This window comes from Struthio camelus, chromosome 12, assembly GCF_040807025.1.
Source record: "Struthio camelus isolate bStrCam1 chromosome 12, bStrCam1.hap1, whole genome shotgun sequence".
NCBI classification, from domain to species: Eukaryota; Metazoa; Chordata; class Aves; order Struthioniformes; family Struthionidae; genus Struthio; species Struthio camelus.
The window spans coordinates 3,890,192-3,912,476 of NC_090953.1; the positions used below are offsets into that span (position 1 = coordinate 3,890,192).

A 22,285-nucleotide genomic window follows, 5' to 3' on the forward strand; every position below is an offset into this window, starting at 1 on the left:
CTTTTAAATCTTGGCAGCGGGACTTGCGCTGCCCTGTGTGCAATAAAACCTTTTGCATGCGCTGACGGGCAAGAGCAAACCCTGGGCCGTTGGTGCAGGGGAGGATGGCAAGATCGTGCAGGGGATTTTTCCATCCCGCGCCCAAGTGTGACTCCGACGTCTGACGCTGCCACCTGGGCTAGGATGGTCTGTGCACACAGTTTGCACGGCTCCTTTCCCTCTTTGTCCCACAGTTGGTGCGGGAAAGTGCTAGTGCTCAGGGGCTGTCGAGGAAGGCGGTTATAAAAGTTTTATTCGTGAAACAGAAAGATGTTTCCAGCCTTATTGTTCCTTGGGAAATAAGAGCAGAAAAGGCAGATAGCATTATGCCTCTTTATTGGATTGGGAAATGGTCTATAAAGCAGCAGTGCGTTTGAAACCCAGCCCCCGTGTCTCTCCTTAGCGCCAAGCCAGCAGCATCCAACCCGTTCAACGGAGGCTTTGCGCCAAGGGGGACCTGGAAGGGGTCCCAGCTACAGCAGGGCAGGTGCTGGGGAGCCCTGATGGAGCCACACGGGAGTCGAGAAGACCGGAGCCTGCGTGGGGCATCCTGCGTGGGGCGTCTGGCACGGGTTCTCTCCCCAACTACCTCCCAGTGAAAAATGGACAGCCTGGAAAAAGCCCAGGCTTGAGGGAGCTCGCTGCCTGGCAGGTAGGTGAGGAGCTGTGCGTGCCCAGGGTGAGACACTGACGGATAGCAGTGAGCCATAAAACGCCCTTAAAAGTAGCAAGTCCGAGTAAAGCGATGCCACTTAAAGTGTTTTATCATGTAGTGCACCCAGGCTATTAGTCCCCTTCTGTGCCTCTGTCGGGCGGCAGGGCAGCCAGCAGTGAAGTTTTATCAGATATTAAAACCTGCTTTTGGATTCTGTCCGAAAGCAGGATGGTAAATCAACCTCTTCACCGTGGGTTTTTTTTCTTCTTCTCCTTGTGCTGTTTCCTGCCTGGCAGCTTCAGCTTTACTTCCATTTCTCCTTTGCATTTTCCATCAGCTCTATCTGTAACCATTTTGTGTTTTATTGAGCATGAATGAATGGTGGTGCCTTTTAGATGAGCGATATTTTCATCCAAAGATCTTGTTTAATATAAGCCTCCGCTCAGCTGTTATTCCAATGGTTTTTCATGTTTATCAACAGTTTATTTCAACTAGCTTGAATTTGGAGCCAGATTAATTGCATGGAGAGATTTTCTCCTGTTCTCCGCAGGAAAAATTCTGCTTCTCCTCTGGCAGGACTTTATGGAGCAGGAATGTGATTCGGATGTGATGAGAGCTGCGCAAGAGTTACAGCATTGCTACCGGGGCTGAGCGTAACCTATGCTTCCCATATGCTACTACCCTCCCCTTTAGGTAAAATGTGGGCGAATAATAGCAGATCTGTAGCGCGGAGGCCATAATCACTCAAGCTGCTGCCTTGTGGCTCTCTGCGCATTTGAGAATAAAACTTTCCATCTACGGGAATGGGTTATGAATCCAAAATGGAGTAGAAATGGTCTGGGTTTACTCGTGGTGCTTGTAATCAGGAGCTCAGCCGCGAGCAGCAGCGATGGATCTCCAAACACCTGCCTGCAGCAGGGCGTCACGGCCGCCCCGAGAGCATCCCCGGGCTGTGCAGCAGCAGCTGCATCCAGGGATGCAGAAATGCGCCTCATCTACAAAAGATGTCTTCCGTTTGGCCGAAGGTTTGTCACAACGATACCCTGAAGGTCTGCCATAGGATGACCTTGTTAGTTGAGCTCGCCCCCAGAGAGGTACGAGACTGTTTTTTGGCCCTGCTGACAAGCAGGCTGCTAGTTATAGCAGTGGTGAACTGCTGCAGTGTGCCGTGCTGGCGATGCTCCTTTGATCCTCCTCCCAGGCTCTTCCTTGCCTGCCTCCGAATTAACCCCACTGCCTGTGATCCCCTGCTAGGGCCGCTGCGGCGGGGCAGCCCAGCAGCTCTTTGAAACTGGGGATGGAGGGAAGACCTGCGGTCCCTGCCTGAAGGTTGACTTTCCCGTTTGTGCCCAGGTGGTGGGGGCAGATCCTTCCGCATGTCGGGCCAGAGCCGTGACCTGCTTCTTAGGCTGTGGAAGCAGCATTAGGTGCCAACCGACATACCCCGGTTGTCCCCAGGTTGCACCTGGGGAGCTTTCTGGGGCACGGAGCCACTTGCGAGGAGGCGCTGGCCTTTGCGTTGGCTCCAACGCCCACTGCCGGGTTAGGAGCAGGGGATGTGGGGGGACTGTTGTCCCAGCGAGCTGGAGACGGGCTCTCCAAAATGCATTTCCGTGCCTAGGAAGCGTTGTGCATCCATAATCTACTGTGGCTTGCTCTCTTCCCACTCATGGTACAGCAGCTCCGTGCCGTTGGCGAGGGCGGAGGCTGGAGCCGGACCCTGTGTCCTCGGCAAGGGACTGCGCCAGCCCTTTGCTGCACCAGGGCAGCTCTGAATTTGTCCTTGCGATCTGGTGCCAGCCCCTGGCACCGGTATTCAGTGCCGTGCTGCTCTGGGAAATCGGATACTCGCCGCGGTAAATGCTGCGCGGGGGGCCCCCCTGCCCACATCAGCGGGACTTCTCACGGCGGGGGGCAGCTGCCCTGCAGGCGCTCGAGCCGGGCCCCGAAGCCGCGGCATCAGCATGTGCCTCCCCTTCGCTGCGCGCACCCCGCGGTTTCCGAGCACGTCCGTTCCAACCCGGCGTTAAAGCGGCGCGTTACTTAACGAGCCCGCTTTTGAGAGCGAAGCACCGAGCCGGCAGCCTTGATCGGGGCCGGCCCCGCTGCCGCATCCGGCCGCGGCGAGGGCGTCTTTCAGCGCAGCCCTGAGCGCGGGGCTGCGCGGCCCAGAGGGCTGCGTGCCCGCATCCCCTCGCGGGCAGCGCGTCCCGCGCCGCCTACGGCCCCGCTCGCACCGGCGGCCGGGCGTCTGCGTTAATTTAGGCGGCGTGACGGGGCTGCCTCGTCAGCTTGATTTCCCCAGCGGTTCTCCGAGTCAGCTGGAGCGCCGGGGGCCCCCCGTTAGCCGCCCGCCCCGGTGCCAGATGGCGAGTGACGGCTCGCGGAGGCTCCGGCGCTGACGTGCCCCTTTGTGCCGCACACAAAAGCCGGCCTGCCGGCGCCCTTTTTTTCCCCCCCCCCCCCTCCTGCTCCCTCTCTCCTTTTCCTTGGGCCCCGTCACCGTCACGGCTAATTCCTGGAGCCCTCTTTATTTCTGTGTTTCGTCGGGGAGCCGCGGCTCTGCGGCTGCTCTTTGCCGAGCGTAGCCCCTGCCAGCACCTTACGGGCTCGGGTTTCCCTGGCTTTAGGGGCGCCTGAACGGGCAGGTGCGGGGCGGGCTGCCCCCGCCGCCCGCGCTAAACCCTCTCTCGGGCCGGGTAAACAAGTTCTCGGGGTTCGTCGTAGCTGGTCTCCCGGGGAGCCGTTATACGCCACGAGGTTTTCTTCAGATGGACTTCATCACTGTCCGGGATGTTTTGGGCACGCCAGTAGTTTTTCGGGTCACCGGTGGTCTGCGTCACGGTCGCACCTCTGTGGCTGAGGTTTCATCTCTTTTGTTAATAGCGGAGAAGGAGCTGTTTTGGGGGGCAAAGTGGTTTTTTTTCCCCGTAAAGATGCCAGTGTCAGAAGAGAGAGGGCCGGTTCCCCAGGCGCACGGCCGGGAGGGCCCTGGAGATCAGGCTTACGGGCTGTGAGTCCCCCGGCAGGTTGCAAAGAAGGTGGCAAAGCCCAAATTCAGAGCTCAAAGTCGGTAAAAAGCTTCCCCCAAACGCTCCTCTTAGGCACCACGTTTGACCTCCGCCTGCTCCCTGAAACCTGCGTCCCTGCTGCGGGGCAGTCCCTTGACGCGGAGCATCCCCCAGCCCGGGCCGTTTTCCCAGGTCCTTTCTCCCAGGCCCTGAACAAACCTTTACTAAAACGAAATCTCACGACGACAGGGAGTTTGGATGGGAAAATCCCGATTTCCCCATCCAGATGCCAGGGTGGGAACGCGTATCCCTCCCCTGCATCGTAGCTCGGTAGCAGGTTTGCCTGGCTCTCCCGCCACCTTCGGAGGCAAACACTGATTTCAAATGTGGATTGCACGGCTGCTATGTGTCCAGCAGTTGTATGGCTCTGCTTTTCTTCTAGATCTGCCGTTGCTTTTCCCTCGGCAGGAGCTGCACAATTGCTTTCCCTTTGGCAGCAGGCCTGTCAGCCCTTCTCCGAGCCGGGCTGGGTGCTGGGATCGCTTTTCAGGATTTCCTCTGAATTTTGCTGCCCCGGGGCGGTTGGAAGCGCGGGCAGGCGGTGCAGAAGGCCGTACGTGCTTAGGGCTTAGCTGGCGGTAACTGCGAGCTCGCAGGGAAATAAGTGGCTCCTAGTCGGCGGGACTGCTGTTTGGGGAGGCTGGCAGCCTGCCCGCCCCAGCCGGCCACGCTTGTGCTTCTTCGCGTATTTGAGCTTCCTGAAACACAGTTGGTTGGCTAAAACATTTGCAAATTCCAGCGTCGGAAGTAAGGCAGGTTCTTGCTGTCTCTCCTCCTGCCAGCAAATCGATAGAGCCCCTCCTTTGAGCCGCACGAGCTAATAGCTATCCCCTGCTGCAGGACCGTCGGGAATTAGCCCGCTCTTCCAAGGCTTCCTACGGCTCACCGTTCTCACCTGTGGTTGCGTAGGGCCTCTTGCGGTATCCTGCTCCCACCTTCTCAACTTCAGCAAGGGTCTGAGAATAGAGGAGCTACGTGAGGTTACTTTTTCTTTAAAAGTAATAGCTGCATTTCTAAAGTCCTATATTTGGCTGTGATGCAGTAGGAGGATTGGGTGGTGGCGCATCACCACTACAGCCTTCTCCTGTGAGCGTGGTGAGCTTAGGGACCTTGCTGGTGTAAACCCTCCGACCTAGAGGAAACATGCACAGAGCGTTGCCCTGCACGGCAAGGCTGTACATGTGCTAAGCTGAGTAGCGGCGTGATGGACTTGCAAATAAATCAGTGTGTCTCCTCTCTCTGGTCTCTGTCACTTTTCTCCCTTGACGTGGTGCTCCAGGACATTATGGTGTTGGGACCATCTCGGGGGCAGCGTTGTGCCCTGCCAGGCAGCGCGGCGTGCGCTCAGCACGTGCTGGTGGGGATGCACTGAGCTGGGAGCGGGGTGGCCGGAGCGTTGCCTCCTCGACCTGCTGCTCTTCTCCTGCCACCTCCTTTCAGAGGGCCTCTTCGTGCTTTTCTTCAGAGTAACGAGTTGGATTTGATAAACTGGGCTCGGGATGAGGTGTCGCGGTGAGTTGGAGAGATAAGCCTTCCCTCCTCTTATCAACTAGAAACCAGTCCTCCCTGGAGAACGGCGCCCGTGCTCTTCTGCAGTTTTGGTGGTGGTCTGGTGGTATCGAGGAAGATAAAGATGATGAGATCTGGAGTTCATAACTCTTCCTCGAAGCCTACCATCCCTGTCTTCCTCTACATGACTTCCTCCCCATTCTTCTTGTCCTTAACTGTTGTCCTGTGCCCTCACTTGTGCTTGTCCAACTTTGTGCTTGCAGACAGTGATGAGTCTCCCAGTTGTTTTTAAAGCCCCGTGTGGTATGGGAGAGGAGAGAGGAGGACTTGCTCCAGGTGCTGAGCTGCTTTTGGATGGGGTGGCTGCTTCGAACAGGGCTTGGCGCTTCCACAAGGTGAGATAAAAGCTCTCACCTTGGCGTGGGAATGGGGGTCCGGAGGGACCTTGGCTCACGGAGTCCAGCCCGTTACCACCAGTGCTGTGTGATATATGCACGTATATGCACATTACTGCGCGTACGCTGGCAAGCGACGGACTACCGAGGGGCCCGCAGAGATGAGGACGCTGGGTACCAAACCCCGAGCACAGCCGGCCCCGCGGAGGAGCAGGAAAGGCGTTCGTGCTCGCTGGCTCTTGCGCAGAGATGCAATCCCCGACTCCTCAGAGCTCGCAGAGAGAAATCAGTGAAAACATCAAAACACGCAGACCGTACAGCGGGGCTGATATGCCTGAGCTATGAACTTTCTCTTTGAGGTGGTAATAGTTTGGCTAGCAGCCAAGAGCGGCAGCCGCGAACGGAAAGGGGAACTTCCAGAGATAAGCTATTTTCAGCCAACGGGGCTCCTCGCTGCAAATAAATAGAAAAAAGGACGAGATCTACGTATGCGGTCATGTGTCCTGCTTTCGTGGATTTGGCCTGTTTTCTGAAGAATGGCTGTAATTCAGCTTGAATTTCCCTGGATCGCTGCCAGAAAAATAGGAAGCTGTTGCTATTGCCAGGGAGTGAACAGGAATTTATATGTGTAACTCAGCCACAGGGATGAGATGACAGCTAACGGCTTAGCCGCTGCCAGGAGGAGAAGCAAACCTCGGAGGAAGCTGCTGCAGTCGCTCGGTGTCACGGCGGTTCAGTCCTTTCCGCATCTTCCGTATTACACCTTCGATCCAGGTCCAGTAACGTAACACAGTGGCCTTGCTCATCACCAAGGGACCGGAGTGGAGCAGCACCCAGCATTTTGGAAAATCAGATGCTTAGGAGAGAAATTCAGGCTTAAAATGAACACAAAGGGCGTTAGAGCAGCGCTTTGTAATGCTGACCTTCTGTGCCTGGCGCGCGCTGCGCTCGCCGTTGACTCCTTTGGCCTCTTGTCTCTCCTCCCCGTATGCAGAGTGGATGCTGAACAGTTCACTTGCAATGGTGTGCAAGGGCCCCTCTGCCCCAAAGGGTGCAAATCCAGCCTAAATGATTGTTATATTATATTGTATAACTTCTTTAGTCCAGCTGTGCACCTCTATTTCACTCCTTAGCAAAGGCAGCTGCACTGAAAGGCTGGAGGAGCAGTAAATATCTGTGGAGCATCCGGCCGTGCTGGGGACAGCCGAGTCCAGGGCAGCCTGAGCTGCAGCCCCTCCTGCCGCCCTGCCGTGGAGGTGCTGAGCACCGGCTGGGCTCTCCCGTCCTTCCTCCGGCAAAGCTCCCGCCGCGGCGGCACGGCCCGCGGATAGGGCCACTGCCGCAGCAGGAGGGAAACCGAAGGGCGAATTAACGGCGGCTGGCGCTGCTCGCTGTCGGCCCGATAAAAATGGCACCTTGCCCAAATCTTCTATAAATCACCGGTTCCTTTCGGAAAGGAGTTTTCCGAGGTAATTAATGAGCCAGTATAAAGACATTAAAAGGAGAATGTGTGGTGATAGAAAGGCTTGTCATTCACTGAGCCATCTTCCCCCATGTGAATAACCACGAGGGAACAAAGGCCAAACTCCTTATAGACTGAAGTGCGCTATCTCCGATAGCTGGGAATGAAGTAATTCGCTGAGAATAACAAAGGCGCAGTGAAATACATTAGTAAACTAATTACAAGAGAGCTGGTAAAAACAGATGCCGAAAATTTCAAGCCATTATTGAAATGATTGCCAGCAGAAAAATGGGGACTGACAACAAAAAATTAAAAAATGCATCTCATTTAAAATTCATTAGCCTGTAAATCAGGGCAGCTCCCTGCCTGAGAGCGGGGCTGATGGCATTTCTGCGGGCAGCCGTGGTGAGAAGCTTCCTCCCCTTCGCGCTTCTGGACTCCACCGTCGCCTCCAGAGATGCCAAAGCGAAGCGCGCTCTCGTTCACAAGCGCAAAAAGACAGGGCCGACCCCGTGAGCCTCGTGTCCAGCGGCGCCGTTACCGCCTGAAGTCTCTAGACGTGCCTCCGCGGGCGTCACGGGAGTTTCTAGCTGCAATAGGCATCTCTCCTTGTTGCAGCAGGCTGCCGGGGGGACGGCGGTGTTGGCTGCCGGCTTCGCAGCGCGCCGTGCGCGCCCGGGCCGGGAGGTGGGCGCCGAGCGGGGAGGTTTCTCCGCGGAGGTGCTGCAGTGGGGCAGGACGGTGCCGTGCGCTCTTCTGCTCTTGCAGGATACGGCACTGGCTGCGCGCTGCTCGGGCGGCTCGCTGCCTCTCCGAGCTGTTAGAAACCGGGATGACTGGTCCACGCTTGCTGTCGGACGCGGTTGCCTGCCAACGAAGCGGTCCAGGGCCAGAAACGGCAGCGCGGGAACTTCCTCTTGTACCATCTCCGTCAACATTTGGGAGAGGGATGGAAAACATCGTTATTGTGCGACAAATTGAAACGGTAACCATGTAATTTGTCTTAATTGTGTGTGTTGGAGTAGGAAAAACACGAGGACGCTCCGGATGGAGATCTGGCAGCGGAGACGCGCCTGCTGGCAGCATGCTGTACGCAGCGCTGCGCCCTTGCCGAGCCGTTCGCTCCCGGCGGCTCCCGGGACAGCTTGCCTTTCATTTTCTCATTATTTCGGGGGTCTGCGGGAGCACTTGAGCAGGATCGTTCACAGGTAGGTTGCAAAGAGCGAACGTGTGCTCCAGCGGAGAGCCTGGGAGGCGGCGAGGTCTGGAAGAAGCCGTTTCCCACGGCGCGGCGAGCCGTGGATGCAACAGGAGGGAGCGGGGTGCCATCGCGGGATGCCGGGGGGGACGTCTGGGGTATCCCCCGCTGGAGAAGTCGCCCTGCGGAAACGCAGGAGCCACGCGTGGGGACAGCTCGAGAGCGGCCGACGTCGCCCAGCCAGCGTCAGCCCTCGGTGCCGGAGCGCTGTAGCGATGACAGAGACCCTGCTCCTGGACTCCAGGATCGCTAGCCCCATATGCGGCCTGCCCAAGCGAATTAAGAGCTTTTTATGACGTTTAATACTCTGCCTTCCCTCCAGGAGCAGGACGGCGGGTCGGGCTTCACAAATGGTCGCCTCAGGATGCACTAAATGCTGTCACGAGCCAGGGAGCAATTTCGTCCTGAAAAATTACTGCAATAGCGCTCCCTGCTAAAGGTCTCTGCCGGCGAGGCCGCCCTCTCTGCCAGAAACTTCTTTTCTCCCCACAACCAATCTGAGAGTGCTAAAGGGGCTGTTTGTTAGCAGATATCCCTGCAAAACAAGAAGGTGCTGGAGGACGAATGTCTACCTCGTGGTGCCGGCCGTGGTGGGGACCGTGGCGGTCAGCTGCCGCTCGCTGCAAGCTGGCAGTCTGAAGAAGGAGAGAAACGAGAACTGTGGTCCAGGAGATCGCCGAGATGCCTCCTTTACAGTGGTTTGCGTGGGGCAGCGTTGCCTAGCGGGTGGAGCGGCCCGTCGGCGCTTGAGGGCCGGACGCTGGATCGGGGCTGCGACCGCGGGCGTCGCTCTGTGTCCCCCGTGCCTGGTTCGCCTTCTCTGCGGAGGGGCTCGCGCCCCGGCCCCTCCGCTCGCGGGAGAGGTTCGAGGGCGCGCAGGCAGCCCCGGTTGCCCGCCGGGCGTTTGCGTGGACGTGACGGTGCGGGCACGCTCGCTGCTGCTGGTCGCAGGGATGGGGCGGCTGCTGGGTGCAGGCGCGTGGCAGGAGGCCACCGCGTGGGGGAGAGCAGGGCCCCCATGCCCTGGGGGGGGGTTTCGGGGGGTTTCTGCTGGCGCACGCCGCTCCCCCGAGCCCCCTGGGTGCGTGGCCCCGTTCATGTCCGTGCAGGACGCACAGACCCAGGCAAACGTCTCTCCCGCTCACGGGAGAGCACCCCTGCATCAGCGGCTCACGGTGCTGTAGTTATTTTTCCAATAAACGAGCTAGCATCAGTACCGTAAAGCTGCTAAGCGCTCTTTAAGCCTGGGAGGCTTGGAGGCACGTGCGATGGCGCAGGAGAGGCCGAGGCGCGCCTGGCCGGTGGCGGCAGCGCTACCCGCTCGTGGGGCTTCGCGACGAGGAGCGGAGCTGCAGCAGAGGCATCCAAAGGTTTTCCGGGTGCCCGGATACGGTCCCTGCAGGGACCTGTCACCCTCCTTCCCTGCCCTGTATCTTCACGGGGGCAGAGGGTGGACAGGGCGATGGGGGACCCCAAGAACATCCCCTCCGAACCTGTTCCCGCTATGGCCGGCGTGCAGCGGAGATGTGTTCATTACCTTTGGAGGGTATATATCAACGCAGAAACAGCCCCCGTAGGGCTCTGTGCCTCTTCCCACTTGCTTCTTGATGCACCAAAACAAGCAGGTGGGTAGAGTCCGTCGGTGCTGCTCGGTGCGATGCGAGGAGTGACCTGAGCGCCGTGGGCCAAAACGCACCGCGCTGCGCTGGCGCACGCAGATCCGCTGCGGAAAGGGCAGCGCGCGAGCTGGCTTCAGCCCGCCGTCCTTTCGCGTGTTGTGCAAAAGATTCAGACGTCGTCATCACAGATCAAGCGGCGATTTTGCCTCTTGGTGGACTTGAGATGCCAAGTGGTGGATTTTGCGGGCCCTTCCCCTTGCAAAATATCTGTTGCCTATTCCCTCCCGCGGGCAGCGGCTCTGCCACAGCGCGAGGCATTAGCTCGGTTGTCTCCTTTTCAGCCCTGTCCCAGGGGCTTAGATAAGCAGGGGGAAAAAAATCCAGGGCGGGCAGAAACTTGGTTCCTCGGCCAGAGAAGTGCATGTGATGGGGTGCCGTCTGAATCTCACTGAAATTATTTTGTTCAGCTTTGACTGGGGAGGATCGAGTCCCACGCTTTAAAACTATGCAGCAGCAGAGCCGCAAGGCGGCTGACCACCTCCGTCCCCACTCTGAGCCAGTCGGCTTGGCTTCCTGCGGGTGAAAGCGCAGCGAAAGCAAATGCTGGAGGAATAAACATTTATTTGCAAACGTTCTCTCCGTCTGCCCGACGCAGCACGCGACGGGGCTTTCCCCCTCTTTCTTTTGGCCACGCATTTTGGCCTCTTTTAAATGAGCTGCGTTCCTCCAAAGTGCCTTCCTGGATTCGAACTCTTGCAGGCCCTTCTCTTTCACGATCAGAGGCCCGGGGCGGACAATAGCCGTTCGGGGTTTTCAGCCCTAGGACGAGTGGGCGGGGGCGGAGGGGCTTTTCCTCTGCGCTGCCGTTCTTGAATATTCCCCTCCCTTGCCGAAGCGGGAAGAAAGGCAATTTTTCTTCCCTTTCGATGGGCGCGAAGGCCCCCGCTCCTGCTACTCCTAGAGAATTAAATAGATAAATGGGCGGCGCTGCCGTTCACGCTCCGCTATGCACAAAGCGCCTGGCATGCGAAATTGGGCTCGTAGCAGTTCAGCCGCAGCCCTGCACAATAGCGGCATTAGACACGCCGGGCGGGCTCGCGGGCGCGAGAGCTGCCCCGCAGCTGCGACGAGCCGCCGCGCTGCTGTGACGCGGGCTTCGTTTTTTAAAATGCATCTTTTTGGAAAAAAACAGAACAAGAAGATGCAGTGGCTTAAAGCCTTGTAAAAGCGTTCCTGTTTGAAAACGGGTCGGAGAGCAGAGGCTGGGATTTGTGGTGTCCGTACGCCCCCCACCTTCTGTGCCTGGCTCTTTCTTACAGGCAAATCCTCCGTTGCCAGAGTGCGGAGGGGAGCAAATGGAGTGACCTGTTGGAGTGGAAAATGCAGCTCGGTGCTGGCGTGCCCCCTAAGATCAGTCTAACGCGTGCAAAAAAAGCTCCTCGTCCCAGTGCTATCCTTCCAGGCGCAGCCAGCTCTCCGGAGCTGTTCCCGCTGCACCACCCCAGCCGCAAGCTGTGGCCAGGCTGGCACCAGCTCAGTAGCCTTCAGTGCGGGGAAGTTTGGCTGCAACGGCTTTTGTGGGTGTCCGGGAGGGCTGCTGCTGGCCTGCTGAGCTTCTCCTCCGTGAAGGTGGCACGGCTGGACGCGTAGAGCCCCATCAGGGAGCCCCAGTACCAGGAGCATGTCCCCATTAAACTCTTGCTCCTTGTCCTGTGCTAACTTTGAAGTGTTTTAACCATCGGAAGAGGTCTGTGTTTAAGAAGTTAGCGGCAGAAAAATCTTTGCTTGTGAGCTGTCACTTGTAGACCGCCTGGCTTCAGTGGTGGTGAGGGTGCTCAGCACCTCCCCAGCATCCTGCAGTATCACAGCCATCCTGGGTATTTGTTTCCCTTTAAGCAATTTGAAAACGAAGAGCAACGTGACTGTAAAACTAGCCAGCCTTCCCCAATACTCTCTTAACACCATGCTTGGCGCTGAACCTTTCAAGTCATCTTCCTCCCCTTGTGCCTGCGGTTGATAATAATGTTTGCGTTTTAATGATTCTAACAGGCCTGGGATTTGCTTTGACATACCCAGTTAATGTTTTCTTTTTCTATATGAAATCTAGGTCAATCTCTGGCTTAGCACTAATGCTGTACTGAGCAAAAAAGGATTGGCCACTAATGGTTTCAATTTAGTTTTTCATGGAGTAAAGAAAATTTCATTCAATACCCATTTTCATTTTTATTCCATTGGCCTTTCCACGGGATCTGCTAGGCTGTGAAGTGTGTTTGATCTTCGATTAGAGGAGACCCAGCAAACTTGTTTGCTAGCATAAATCCTCTGTGAATATGGATGAGGATAAAAGCTGCTGCTCACCTGCGAGATGCTATGGGGTTAGCGTGGTGTCCGTAGGATGGGTCTTTGGAGATTGTGTCCCAGTGAGAGTTAGATGAGGGAGATCCTGCACATGCGGTGTCCTTTAGGGAAGAGCCTCACCCGTGAGCCAGCCTTTTCCCAGTTGAGATCGTCCATGATACAACATGCAGGAGGAAAAGAGGAAGAGCAACTCCTGTGACTTGTGCTCCAGTTCGGCTGTCGACAGCCCAGCTGGAGTGCCGGAGCAAGAATGCTCCTGGTAAATGAGAAGTGCCATAGGATCTTCCCAAACCTGCAGCGGGACTTTGTCTCGCTAGCTCATCCAGAAAATGCTCCCTGACAGTATTTTTTGCCTGGTGCAACTTGCCCTAGCCTTCAGAGAGGAGCGCTGTGCCTCCACACCAGAGGCACACTAACAGCTTTCAGGTGCGCTGTGCCCACGGAGTGGGGGGGTTTTACCATAGCTCCCGGTCTGCTGTCAGCCCTCCTCTGTAGCACGTCCTCTTGCCTTTCCTTGCTTGGTGCCAGTCCATATGTACTGGGGCAAAAATTCAGGCGTGATGGTAGCAGCAGCACCAAGACGCCGCGGCTTGGAGCATCTCTGAGATCTTCCACTCTGCGGAGATAACGTAATGTTGTAGAGATAACAGCACAGGCTGCTCCCTGCTCCGCTCCAGCGCAAAGTCAGCCAGCTTTGCACCAACCCCGAGAAGCAATGTGAACGCTGAGGTTTCAGCCCGACCCGGCATCACCTGACGAGTTGCAGGGAGGTGACGTGCGGTGTCATCTGTGACTGACACAGCCCTGGTTTCCGCAGAGCCTGGCCTAACCCTCATCCCCGCTGAGCGTGTGTCGATCTGGAGCAGTCAGCATGCACATGGTTTGGCTGTGATTTTACAGCTTGCCAGCTACCTATGCTCACGCTGGGCATGGACGGTACCCTACTGCACACGGAGACGGAAAAGGAAAGTTTAATGGGAAGAGGGGAGCGCAGACCCCATCTGATCGTGGGTAGCAGGGCCTGGGAGGGGTCCGCTTCCTCCATTTGCACGTGGGTGTTGCGCGGCTGGCTGGATGAGGGCGACCGCGGCGGGGTGATGGATGATGCAGGCAGATGGGCTGGAGAGCGCCTCCCTGCTTAGGAGCTCAAGGATGCGAGGGAATATTGTGATTGCATGTATTTATTTAAAAAATGATTATATCCATTAGCATAGAAATTAGATGCAGCTCCCTGGCTGCTGGCCAGCTCCACCCTGGATGTTGTGCAGCTCTTTGCTTCTGCTGAAACAATAGAGCCCGTCGGATAATAGGAGCCTTGGCATTTTCTGGTGAAAGACAGGCAACAAACAGGAGCAGGCACTGCGCTGTATGAGTTTGTTACAGTCAGGCGGGATGTATGTGAAAATCTTACATGGGTCGGCAGAGATTTATCCCCTCCGAGCGGTAGCTTCCCGTCCCTTTCCCCCCTGCACGCCCAGTGATTTATTTCTCGGCTGGAAACAGCATCCAGGTAATCGCTTGCTTTCAACTTTGTTGCTGTTTTACAGGAGGGGCTACAAAAGCCTTTGTCTCTGCAACGGTAAATAAACTCGTAAACCTGTGGTAAAAATAGCATTTCGTAGCTCAGCGCATGAATTTTTAATGCCTCTTCTGCAAACCAGCTGGCCTTGGCAAGGGTCACAGTGTTTCCTAGGCATTTAACATAAAACTGTGCTTCAGAGCCACATTATAGGGTCATTGAAGAGTGATATTTTACTTAACAACCTCATAACTGAATTATTTATAACTTCCCATGTTTTATTCATGATAAATATTAATACTAGTGTCTTTAAGAGTAGAGGTTATTGCCGCAGTTTTACCTATAAGAGATGATATTATTGAAATAAAGGAATGGCGATGAATTCTGCAGCTAGCAGAACGACGCCTGTGCCAGGGCCGTTCCCATTCACACCTTCCTCTTTTGATCCGCCCTGCCAGCCCCAAAACACCTCAGCACTGAGGATCTGTACATCCGAAAGGAAATTTCCTGCAGGCATCTGAAACCCTGCTTTTTTCGCTTTATGAACGAGCTTTGTGTCATTCTTATTAATGGGGTAAATAGCCAGTCCGCCATGGGCTCTGTCCCGTACCTGGAGGGGACGTTTGCGTTATCTTTCTTCTGGGAAAAGTGAAGTAGGTATTGGCATCATCTTTCAGCTTGTGCTGATGTGTCCGCACATCTGGCTGCCTGGCACTGCAGAACCACCTGCCGGGGCCGGCGGCTCCGATCGACGTCCCCGATTCGGGGCTGCTGCTCGGCCGCAGCCCGGCAGGACCCGCGCAGCCCTCCGGCCGGGCTGGGCTGGGGCCCCGCTGCTGCCTTGCGCGATCAGCTTAACAAATCTGCAGCAAGCGGGTTGAGAGTGATGGTTTGGGGAGCAGTGCAGGTTAATGCAACACATATTTAATGTATGATTGCTAATGGCCATCTCCCATCTGCTTGAGCCCAAGTGGAGTTTGCAGATGAATGATTAAGCTGCCCTGACACATCCACAGCTTGTTCCGTCGCCGAGGTACATTCATTACACTTGACGCATGTAAGAGGGGATGAGGCTTTCCCGCTGGGGAGAGGGGTATTATCGGGCTGGGATGGCAGAGCAAGGGGCTCTCTCGGAGTTTGTTTTATATGATAATGGGAGAAATCTTCCCGCCCATGTGGCAGTATAAATGAATCATGAGCTAAATAACCACGGGGATGTTTATTAGCCTCGAATATGTTTATTGCAGAGTCAACAGGCAGCACCTTCCAATTAATTAATAGTAATAATTACTGTATTATTTATGTAGCTCTAACAGCGTGCCAGAGTCTTTCCACGCAACAGTTACAGCTGTGAGTGTGCTGAAACGGGCCGGTCTGTGTTTGTCCTGTGTGGATTTGCTCTTTGCTGTCAGCTGGCTGGATGGAGAAGCCGAGGCAGCTGCGGGTGTTGCGGCACCTCGGCGTTTCTGCCTCCGTTGGGTGCTCGCCACTTTGCGATGCCTCGGGCCCTGTTTGACGGGCATCGTTCATGTTTGAGCTGTGTATGGAGCTGGAGCGTGCGTGGTCCTTGGCTGCCCTGAGCGAGGCGGTCCCGACCTCCTCGGGTGAGTTGAGCTGCTGAGCTCTGCGCCGCCTGCTCTTTCTGTCGATCAGGGCCTGATTTTCCATAGCAGGGGGATGTGACCATTGCTTCCACAGTACTGGAAGGCAGGATGCCACGAGCCAAGTGCCAAGCAGAGATGGCAAATCAAGGGTTGCAAGTTTTACCAGGGTGTCTGGGAGCTCTTTTAGTGAAGGTATGAAAACAAAATGAATTTAGTAGTCAAGCCATGCACATCAGAAGCACGTTTACAGCAGACAAGACAGAAAAACACTGATGGCATTGAAGGGCACTCCATCTCTTTTCTGATGTGAGCTTGGGCCTGAAGCCCATTGCAGCTGTTGAGAAAGACCTCCAGTAAGTGACATCTTATTGTCTGGGCATCCTGTTGCCCCTGTAGACCTTGCTGTGGAGCACGTGGGTCATGGAGCACTGCCTTCTGTCCCGGCTGGGTCAGCCGGTTCAGTGTGCAGGGCCAAACATAGAGCAAGAGCTTGCCAGTGGTCTTGTTTCTCCGTGCAGGAGGTGAGGCTGCAAACCAGCCTTCTCTTCTGCCAGGGTGGGTTACATTATAGTCCCATTTGCTAGCTCTGGGAAACTGGGGTGTTTCTAGGTCTTGTCAAGTCGTTAGCAGTGGATCTCATTTCACATGTGAATATTTTGTCTCTTTTTGTGTCTTCCAGCGATGTCCGACTTCCACATCCACCCTGAAAACGCGGTCGTGGAGGAAGGAGGCGTTGCGAGGTTCCAGTGCCAGATCCATGGCTTGCCTGAGCCGGTCATCCTCTGGCAAAAAAATCGCATGCCGGTCAACACAGACAATGAAAGGTAAGAGATGTCCAAACCACGTACTGCTGTCCTTCCCCCAGCTGCAAGCAGGTGGCTAGCTTTCCTCTTGCCCCCACAGCTATCCCAGGACACAGCAGACCTGGACTGAGGCTCTTCCCCAGCATTTTTGCCATGAAAGACTCTCTTAGTTAATTTTGTGGGCTTTCTGGGCCCCTTCTTGTCAAGGACCCTGCAGAAATACTGCATCTCGTAGGAGATAAACTCTGTTAGGCAGCTTTTGGAGGGGGCAGTAGCTTGCTCTGACCTTCCTGAGAGGAGGCAGCCCTCCTCCAGGTTGACTTTCCAGCATGAAAAGCCCACCCGGGAGTTCTAGTAGACCTAGGGTGACTCTGGCAGCCTTCGTCCCTCTGTGGCTCTGTTTGTGCAACTCTTTCCAAGTCAGAGCCGTGACTTAGGGTGCTGAACTCCTGCAGGCACTGAAAAACAACTTGGCTACTAGCCTTGCCTTCTCAGGTGGACTCCCTCATGATGCTTCAGCCACGGCAGCAGGGAGGCTTTGCGCAGAGCACCCACAGAGCCCTGGGCCGCCGTTTTCCGTGCAGTCCCCCTTCTCCAGCCTAGACCTGGGCCGGCACGTCCTCACTTCCTTTGTTTGACAGGCTGCTCCCTTCATGTAGGAAATGTCCCTAATCATGGCTTGATCTCCTGAGCGGTGGTGGGGATGGCGGAGGACAGGTGGCAGGAAGCGCGTGCTTCGTGCCAGCCAGCCTCCAATGGTCCCAGCTGCAGCTCGGGAGCCACATGGCCGATCTTCAGGACACAATCAGTCGCAGCGCACCTTGACTGCAAACTGACGTGCGTGCATTGGGAATAGATGAAATCAGGAAGCTGTAAATATTTTCCTGAAAGCCCCTATTCTTAAAATGTGAGTTGTATACCAGGAGACGATTGGATTCTTTGGAGGCTGGAGAAAACACGAGGGCTGAAACAATGCCTGACCTTTTCAGCTTTATGGTGAACTTACAGTAGAAGGACCCAAGAGGCCCAAACCTGGAGTTGGAAACTGCAACTGTCAGATTTTGTTTTTCCTTGTGTTTTTCATCTGGGCTTTTTTTAGCCCAGTGAAGAGTTGATTTATCTTGATCCCTCTCAAGACTCCTTGCTCACACGAGTGCTAAACTGGTGGCGTGGCACAGCAAGGCAACTTGTCTGAGGTGGTATCAGCAGGGGTACACGGTGCAGAACTGGACCTGACACCTTGTGTACGTCCAGATGAGCTATTGTAGGACGTGTGAGGTTCCCTTAAAGTCTTTCATGCATTATTCCCCGTTTTTGCTCGAGCCCATGGTCGCTAGTGCATGGGGTTAGACATGTGGGAGGGATTTTGGGTGCAACCACAACTACTCCTTTTCTCCGAGACTGAGGAGGAAGAGCTGGAGAGCCCCAAGCTGCACTCATCCTCACCACTTCTCCGGGGGTGAGGGAGCTTGCCCGAGCCCTGGAGGAGGTGAGCTTGGAGCATTTTTCCAACCTTCGGTGTCCTGATTTTGAACAGATTTGGCTTCTTGTGGGAGTGAAGTTACTGTGGAAGGATTTTATTGTTAGCTCAGTAGATTAATCTCTGACACCAGTGGGACTGGGTGATGAGGGTTGCTTCTCTAACGGAATTGGATTTCTGCATTAATCATGCTTGGTGCATTTCTGCGTATAAAGTGTATATAAATTTGTATGCTGAGTCTTGCACTTTGAGGCTTTGAAGGCAGAATAATAGCTTTGGAATTGAATCTTCTAATGCTGTGGGCAGATTGTTAACAAAAATGACGGCTTCTTGTGGTATAATTCATCGAAAACAATGGGCATTTTAAAGTCCCAGAGAGATTGCAATCAACTTCAGGACGTATAAAACTGATTGCTGTCACGCTGCCTCCAACACTGAGCTGCGCTTTTGGAACCCAGCGCGGAGAGCAGGTTATAGACACTTAACCGTATGCTGATACAGAAAAAGATATTCTTCATCTTCCAGATGGAAATGGATTATTAACTCATCACAGTGTAATGACTTACTACCGACCAATTTAAACACACAGTTGCCAAGCAACCTGTAGTGTATGTGTATACTTATATATTTACATGTATGTGTGTGCCCGTGTGTATGTTTTAAATGGACCCTTATTTTAAACATATGAAATATATATTTAGATATATATGCACACACAGTATCTATTTTTAACATGCCTTCCCAGGCATTTAAGGTTATGTGGATTTGAATCCCGTGTCTGGGACTTGGAGGTGGGAGTGTGGGGCACAACCACGCGTTCCCTGGATGATAAAAAAAGGAACCTGCCTTCTATAAGAGAAGATCAGAGGCTGAAATAGGCAAAAATGAAATAACCGCTGCAGTGGTTGGTGTGGGGTGATCCTTCTGGGTTTGGCATCCGCGCGGCAGTGCTGGTGCCTCCCCGCCGGGATGCTGCCAGCCGCCTGCCTCCCTGTCGGGGCAGAAACCGGAGCGCCCGCGCAGGCGTGCAGTCTGCTTTCCAGTCACGTCCTGCCTTGCGAGTTCTTGTTTCTGCTTTGCGCTTCCTGCAGGTACACGCTGCTTCCTAAGGGAGTCCTCCAGATTACCGGACTGAGGGCGGAAGACAGTGGGATTTTTCACTGTGTTGCTACCAATATTGCTAATGTGAAATTCAGCCGGGAGGCCAGACTCACTGTGTCAGGTTAGTACCAGCAAATAGTCTTTCCCTCTTTTCCTTCCTGCTCCCATTCTGGACCAGGGCAGTTTAACAGAGTATTAGGATAATAGCTCTGAAAGCATTCCTCTGTCCAGCAGTAGTGTGTTCCTTGTTCTGGAACAGATCGGTCCATTTGATAGCAGATAAAACTATCCTTTTGCCTTTACATTAGTGCCAGCTGCTGGAGAGAGGGAGGATGGTGAGAACATGAGTTACAGCAGCTTTACATTAAATAAATTCTTTTGCAAATGTGAAAGATTCATCATTTCCTTATGAGACCTGCCCACTCGGAAAGTAATTGCAGCACACAGGGTGATCAATTATTTATCTAATAAGAGAATTATGTTCTGTAGGCTGTTGGCATTACATTGGGACCAAAGTGGAGTAACTTTTCCTTTGAAGAAGGAGAAGGAGAAATCCTCAGCACCCCAGCTGAGTTTTGATTTGGTTCTCCATCTCCTTTGGAAGTCAGTGGCATAAAAGGGTGGAGGAAGGATTAGGTGCAAACGTGCTCCCCCGTTTCCATAGCTTTGCTGCACTCCACAGACCTGCCCGTTGCCCATCCGCCTGCGTGGGACCCAAACTGATCTCTTGGAGCCCCTTAGAGCAACAACTAATCAGCCACTTTCTAACACTGGTGTTAGTTTGTTGTCTTTTAGTTAAGCATTTATTTTTTGTCCAATCGTTTTGATTTAAAACACTTTTAGCCTCAGAAGCCTCTCTTAACGTTGCAATAATTGCAGCTAGTATGAGGGAAGTGGGCAGTATCAAATCATGCAGCCCAACCCGACCAAGCAGCTAGGAGTGAATGACACCTTTGTGCCCACTTCTCAGAAATGTCCTTAATATGCTCAACCTCTTTACATGAAAACGGGACAGTTTGCTTCTCCGAGACCTCAGAGTGTTTGCTGGTTACCTTCTCTCTGAGGGGTCTCTGCTGGGCAAAGAAGCCAAAGGTCTGGATGCCCAGTGTGAACTCTCCATACCTTGTGGTTCATAAACCAATGCAATGTATGGCAGAAAGGATGCTCAGAGAGGAGGCCAGTTTAGAGAAAATGTGTGTAGAAGAGGAGAGCACCAAAGAAATGATCATCCACAAATTGTGGCTAGGTCCTGCTAGCAGGATATCCTCTGAGATGCTGGATGCAGTGCAGGGCAGAAACCCCTGTGATGCTGGGCACCGGGATGCCTCTGCCCCAGTCCCCGTGACAGCAGTGGCAGCGCATCCGCGGTGCTCTGCGAGGGGATCAGACCCAGGCTCCCCGCGGAAAGGGAGCTTCGTAGATGAAGAGGCAAGGACCGCAGAGGAATCTGGTTGGGTGTGTGTTCCTCTCTGAGATTTTTCTTCACAGCCAAGGGTCTTCCCCTAAATTGTGTAGAAAGAGAGGAAAGAGAGAGACTGCGTATATCAGCTCTACTGGGGAAAGCAAGCAAGTAAACTGGTTCGGAAAGACCCAGGAGCTTTCGATGCCTGTTACGTATCTGTTTTCTTGATCTATGTGAACGGTAGCTGCACGGAGGGGAAAAAGAACAGTAGATTTTCAACGTGGTGAAGCTCTTTGTAACAATTTACTGCTCTGGGTTGTTATTTCCCTCAGAGCCGAAAGTGCTAGCTGTTCTCATCTGACCATCCCTCATTTCAAATGGATATTTTCCAGGTTTCCTGTCTGTGAAATGTTTGTGGTTTTTCTCTTCCTTAAAGAAAGCAATCAGATGATGGATGCGGGCACAGCGTGTAAGTGTCTGCTGAAGGGCTGGGGCCGCAGTTCAGTTACTGTATAGCTGCGGAGCTGCAGTGCCTGCACGTTGGCAAGTTCTCAGCCCACCAAAAACCTTTTGCCTGGGCATTGCCCTAGGTCCACCTTGCCCTGGCTTTCCCAGCGAGCCCCTGGTAGGGGACGGAGGCTGGAGACAGGTCCTGGGGGCGCGTGCCCCATTGCTGCCCTGCAGGGCACTGCCGCAGCCGGGCTGCCGAGGAGGAGGAGGGTGCCTGCCTGCTGGGACGAAGCAGCCTGCTCGCAGCGCCTTCCCGTGCTCTCGGCGGCGGCGGGCCGTGGCAGCTAGTGGCATGCATGCAGCTGCCAGCCCCGCTGATGGATTATTTTCAAGTGCCTGCTTAGCGGCGATGCTCCCGAGGGGAGCCTGCCTCTCGGCGCTGACACTGTCCCCGTGTGAGCCGCGGCTCGCTGCTGCTGCTGCTGCTGCTGCTGCTGCTGCTGCTGCTGCTGCTGCTGCTCTCCTTTTGATCACGACCTGGGCGCGTGTGCGTGCTGGCGGTGCTCCTGTCCCCGCCAGACCGCTGCCACCTCTCCTGGCCGCCCCATCCTCACCTGCGGTGCTGCTGCCGTGACTGCTGCTGGCAGAGTCCCTGGGGACGGCGTGCCTCATTAGAGACCTTTTCCTTTTCAAAATGAGGCCTTTTTGCCCCGCTGTGTTGCCCTGAACCCTGTTTTGCTCTAGCAGCACTCATCTACGGAGAATCCCGGGTCGAAGCACTTTCCCGCTTGGGGAAGGAAACCTCCTCCGCGATGGTGGGCAGAGTGGGCACCTCTGCATGGTGCTGTGCCGGAGCAACGCGGCTGCGACGTCTCTGGGGCGCGCACGGCCATGAGCGTCCGCCTCGGCGCCGAGGAGCAGGCAGCAAAGCCGGCAGGGACGGCGATGTGCAGGCAAAGGAGCTGGGTGTGGAGCAGGGGAAATGTTGGTCCCAGAACTGGGCAGGTTTGGGCCAAATTCAGGGCGTTGAGCAGCAGCCTGCGTCCGGACTTGGCTTTGGCATGTGCTGGGATACCCCAGGTTACATGCCGGGGGAGTGTTTAAATAAGAGGTATGCTGATGTCCTGGAGAGTTACTGTGTGTTCAGCCCTCGTGAAAATCAGGACGCGTATTTAGGACCCTAAATACAAATCAAAGAAGACGAGTTGTTTTTTTTTGGTTGCCAAAATAGCATGCTTTATAAATCCTGCTTTGGTCTCAGTTCCCGTTATCGACCTTCTTGGGTAACCTTGAACAATTCATTTCATTCCTCTGCGTTTTGAAATACTGAAATCATTATGTGATATGACGATAATATCGTATTATTCTAAACAGGAACGTTTAGCATTGTGATTTAGAACAATAAATTTGCATGAGTTTTAAAGGCACTCTGAGGTACTGAGACGGAAGGTATTGTTTTTCAGATCTCTCGAGGTTAACCAGCTGGTTGTATGAATTTATCGCGCATTCTGGTTCTCATCAGAAAAATCTGCATTTTATGGCTTGCAGTGAAATGCATTT

General features: G+C 54.5%; 1 protein-coding gene across 1 annotated transcript in view; it reads left to right on the plus strand.

Annotated features, from left to right (window-relative positions):
* IGDCC3 (immunoglobulin superfamily DCC subclass member 3) overlaps positions 1–22,285 on the plus strand; it is a 104,297-nt gene that overhangs the window by 45,927 nt on the left and 36,085 nt on the right. The window contains exons 3-4 of the mRNA XM_068958183.1: positions 16,169–16,313; positions 18,864–18,994. Coding sequence (XP_068814284.1) covers positions 16,169–16,313; positions 18,864–18,994 — 276 coding nt within the window. The remainder of the gene's footprint in view (positions 1–16,168; positions 16,314–18,863; positions 18,995–22,285) is intronic.